This window comes from Penicillium waksmanii (assembly GCF_028829765.1).
Source record: "Penicillium waksmanii strain IBT 27052 chromosome Unknown utg000009l:1.0-4314994.0:1.0-4318279.0, whole genome shotgun sequence".
NCBI classification, from domain to species: domain Eukaryota; kingdom Fungi; phylum Ascomycota; class Eurotiomycetes; order Eurotiales; family Aspergillaceae; genus Penicillium; species Penicillium waksmanii.
Genome location: NW_026643255.1, coordinates 2,379,045 through 2,384,025, shown reverse-complemented (window position 1 = coordinate 2,384,025; position 4,981 = coordinate 2,379,045). Strand labels below are relative to the sequence as shown.

Here is a 4,981-nt window from a genome sequence, read left to right as displayed (position 1 = left end):
CTTGCTCTGCGTGTTGCTTTACCCGTCATTTTTACGTGTATTTTATCTCAGAACTGACCACTACTGCAGCATGAAAACTCATATGTTCCTGTTGGGAGCAGAACGTGCTGGGTTCCTATAACCATTCTAATCAAGGTGTCGAGCAGAGTTTCACGAATCTCTCATGATGGAGCAACGGCATGAGCGAAATGAAGTCGACCAGTTTGGTTTCGACCCCGTTTCTCCAAATACGCATATAGACGACCAAAACAAAGAACAGAATACAACAAGCGACCACAGTGCCCGCAAAATGCAGTATCTCAGCGACGGGATATCCACGAAGCTGTCTCTTGATGAGGCTAGTCCCACAGCTTGCCAAAGTACAACTTGAATTCCCGACAGCTCTTTCAAAGGGCTAAATGAGAACAAGACCTCGACGACAGCAGACTTTTGAAGGTTTGAGCCACCGGATAATACCAATAAGAAATCTCACGCCTCGGAACAAGCCCGGCCGCAGCAGGATCATAAAGGAGTAGCCGAGGAAAGTGCGGATTCAATAGTACGTATACCGAATTCCATTGAAATAAGTGCTTTCTTAGCCTGTTGCAGAAATCTGACTATACAAGCTAGGAAAATAGCACCGAATCCCCATCACCCCAAAACAGCCAGCCCTTCATCTGCGTGGCTACTTTGCTAAGGTTTACAGTTGAAGGTGAAAGAATCCTGACGCCCAAAGAACCGACTCTGCTATGAAAATCACCCGCATTCATGTCCGCTAAGACTGATGTGTCGCCTGAGCTGAATAGATTGCATTTCTCAGTCAGCCCGTATCAATGCCTGATCCTGATTCTTCTTTTGCGTAGTAATTACGTTCGGTAGCAAGACGATGAACATCTTCTGCGTACCTACGAAGATGCATTTTGTATAAAAGATCCTCGCTATACATATAACATCTCTGATCCTCTAAGTACTTATCTCAAAAGTGCCGTAAAGTTAATTTATATTTACTATATTTATATATTCGACGATAAACAGGCAGCAGGGTATCGCTATAATATTAAAAGTATTGTTGAGGTTTTTTAGCCTTCTATATATAATTTCCCGCCTTCCCCAGAAGTATTTCCTCCTTTAATATTTTAGGAGAGACAAAGGCTATTTTTATTGTTTGTTCTTCTATTACTATATACACTTTATTAGGTTTATTGCTTAGAGCTAGCTGCTTATATTATCCTTATAGTGGCCTACCTTTAAGGTAATAGCAGTATTAGGCATCACCATAACCCATTTTGGGTTGGAGATGCCGACCCAAAACCCAATGGGTTAAACCTAATAACCCAGTGGGTTCCCATTTCAACCCATTTTTATATAATTTATTCATAATTTTTATGTAGTGTATTTTAATACTTAATTTACATCTTTTTTTCTAGAAGGATTTAGATACTAGAATTTTATATATATATATAGTATTAGTTATTATATATTCAAATTATAGGACTAAAATATATAGTAATAAAAAAGTTATTAAAAAATAAGACTTTTTGTGAAGATATATATATTACCCAGTAGGGTATACCACTATCTTTACTATAGATCTCTGTAATTTATTTTATTTTTAAAAACACCACTTTTAGGCTTTTTGACGTATAATATATGTTACGGACCCTGCGACACGAGGGGCCGCGACCTACAGATGGGCCACCGAGAGCCAACCGTTCCTAGGAAAAGAACGCAGAACCGGATCACGTGACCAACGGCCAGAATCAGCCTCTGATTCGCCGTGTCAAACAATACTGCACTAAACCACGAGACGGCTAGCGCGACGCAAGAACAAGCGTTCTTTCTACCGTCACCAACTTTACGCCAGAAGTACAAGTACCCGGTAAGACCACGTGACCTTGGGTATACCAGTGGGTATACCAACGGGTAGATGGGAGGGTCGATTCTGGTATACCACCAGACATACCCTCCAACATACCACACCACGGAGGATTAGGTATATAGGGACGCTCGTCCACGCACATGTATTTAGTTCTCCGCGATCAATCAATCTAAGTTACTGTGACGTACCTTTCGGATTACTCTTCTAGTTTCACACAAGTGACAAACCCACACAAGTACGGGGAGCTCATCGGACTGACCTACTTGGCGCCCTACCTGGCACACCCTTCGAAGTTACTCAACAAGACCCGAGCCCGTGTAAGGCTTAGCATAGCAACGGTACGGTTGCGAGTCGATACTTAAGGCTTTATTGGTGTTTGCTCTTGAGAGGCCGAATCCAGCCCTCTCAGCGCAAATCGTTATTCTACTGAATAACAAAAGTGAGTTCTACCAACTGTCCAAACACTAATAGTGCGACCAGTTAGCGAGTGCGTAACAATATATATATATTTTTAAATAAAGAAGAATAATAATATTAATTAAAAACTTAGAAATACCTATATATAAGGCCTAAAGACAGTGCTAATATATACTGTATTTAAAAGCTTAGTATGTTTACCTTATTTATGTTACGGACCCTGCGACACGAGGGGCCGCGACCTACAGATGGGCCACCGAGAGCCAACCGTTCCTAGGAAAAGAACGCAGAACCGGATCACGTGACCAACGGCCAGAATCAGCCTCTGATTCGCCGTGTCAAACAATACTGCACTAAACCACGAGACGGCTAGCGCGACGCAAGAACAAGCGTTCTTTCTACCGTCACCAACTTTACGCCAGAAGTACAAGTACCCGGTAAGACCACGTGACCTTGGGTATACCAGTGGGTATACCAACGGGTAGATGGGAGGGTCGATTCTGGTATACCACCAGACATACCCTCCAACATACCACACCACGGAGGATTAGGTATATAGGGACGCTCGTCCACGCACATGTATTTAGTTCTCCGCGATCAATCAATCTAAGTTACTGTGACGTACCTTTCGGATTACTCTTCTAGTTTCACACAAGTGACAAACCCACACAAGTACGGGGAGCTCATCGGACTGACCTACTTGGCGCCCTACCTGGCACACCCTTCGAAGTTACTCAACAAGACCCGAGCCCGTGTAAGGCTTAGCATAGCAACGGTACGGTTGCGAGTCGATACTTAAGGCTTTATTGGTGTTTGCTCTTGAGAGGCCGAATCCAGCCCTCTCAGCGCAAATCGTTATTCTACTGAATAACAAAAGTGAGTTCTACCAACTGTCCAAACACTAATAGTGCGACCAGTTAGCGAGTGCGTAACACATTGATCGCCCTGTCAACACGAAACTGTGAAGTTTAGTCACCATGTCATCGCACGGCAGTAACAGCAAGGGTAAGGCAGCAGAGCCTGTGCCTCCCAAAACACAGTCACGACGCCCTGACCCCGAATCGGACGACGAGGATGAGAAAAGAATCAAAGAACTAGAACGACAAATCAACAATCTTATCAACCAGCTCAACGCATTCGGTCAAGGACACAATCGTGACATGAGCGAGCTACGCGAGTCTATTCAGCAGACTGACGCACAGCTCGGCGCACCATCGCCCATGGCACCGAAGTTGCCTAAGGCGGAGAACTTTGATGGAACTCGCTCTAAGTTGCGAGGATTCCTCACGCAAATGAACATGTACCTCGACGTCAACAAACACAGGTTGAACACCGAAGCAAGCAAAGTCATCTTCGTGTCAACCTACCTTCGAGGACAAGCATGGGACTGGCTCGAGCCATACGTCCGAGAATACTATGAGAAAGAACGCTCGGAATGGTCGACCACCGCATGCACCATCTTTTCCAGCTACCTCAAGTTCAGAGAACACCTGGAGAAAACATTCGGCGACATCGACGCCAAAAAGACAGCTGAACGGAAGCTCAAACGACTCCGACAAACAGCCTCAGCATCAGCATACACGGCTGAATTCATGCAGCAGGCAGCTATCCTTGGATGGGACGACTATGCATTGATTCCTTACTATGATGAAGGACTCAAGTCGCACATCAAAGACGAAATCGCCAGAGTTGGTGACTTCGACACAATGGATAAACTCATCGATTTCGCGGTTCGAATCGACAACCGTTTTTTCGACAGACAAATGCAGAAAAAGGAAGTGGAGGGATGGAGAAAGGGCAACGGACGCCCGACCCATCACCGGTTCCAACCTCAACGACAACAGCGACCTAACCGGAACAGCGATCCGTACGGTCCACGACCAATGGAGCTCGACGCAGCAAGACTCCCAGACGAAGAACAGAAGCGTCGGAAGGACAACAGACTCTGTTTCAACTGTGGCAAGCCAGGCCACATGTCAAGAGACTGTCGCAGCAGAAAGGACGACAAAAAACCACAACAGTTGCGCGCAACTCAGGAACGAGGGGCGTACGACACCACTGGGGTGGAAAAAACACAGCGACTCTGTGCGACTCAGGAAGAAATACGGGACGAGACAGGGGATGTCCTAAGAACATTGTCACAAGACAGACTAAGACATGAGACAAGTGTCCTAAGAGAGGCCACGACACAGGACGGTGGGCGCCATGGGACGAAACCCAAGGAAGACGCAACAGGAAACGCACCAACTCAGAAGAAGAAGCGAGTCAGAAAGAGCATGATCCAACAGCCTAGCCAGAACTGGATGATGAGCTGGCCAACGACAAATGAACAAACCGAGTGGGCGGCAGAATGGCCACCACTACACACCAATGAACAAAAAACAAAGCCAGAACCTGAAACGCAGGAGCTCAAGGCAACAAGAGAAGCCAGTCAGGCTACAGTCGACTCACAGCTCGAAGAGTACGACAGACAGGAACAGTATCCACGGATTGACCTGGACACAGTCGAAAGTCAAGGGTGGACCCGGTACGCCTGGGAACCCATTGACCCCCAGGAACTCACGGGCCGACCCCAGGAGCGGGGCACGCGGGACCCAGGAGCCACGAATGGACTCCCAGGAACGCTGGAGATCCCAGGAACTCCACCCCGGCTCCCAGGAACGCCCTACGAGTTCCTAGGAACGCCTCAAACGTCCCCAAGACATG

At 46.6% G+C, this 4,981-nt stretch overlaps 1 protein-coding gene across 1 annotated transcript; it reads left to right on the top strand.

Moving 5' to 3' along the window:
• Positions 1-166: 166 nt before the first annotated feature.
• N7481_011238 (uncharacterized protein) lies at positions 167-370 on the top strand (the record flags this gene model as incomplete). Its single annotated transcript, XM_057270457.1, has 1 exon — positions 167-370. The coding sequence occupies one exon, from the start codon at positions 167-169 to the stop codon at positions 368-370; it is 204 nt and encodes a 67-aa protein (XP_057117631.1).
• Between the last annotated feature and the right edge of the window lie 4,611 nt (positions 371-4,981).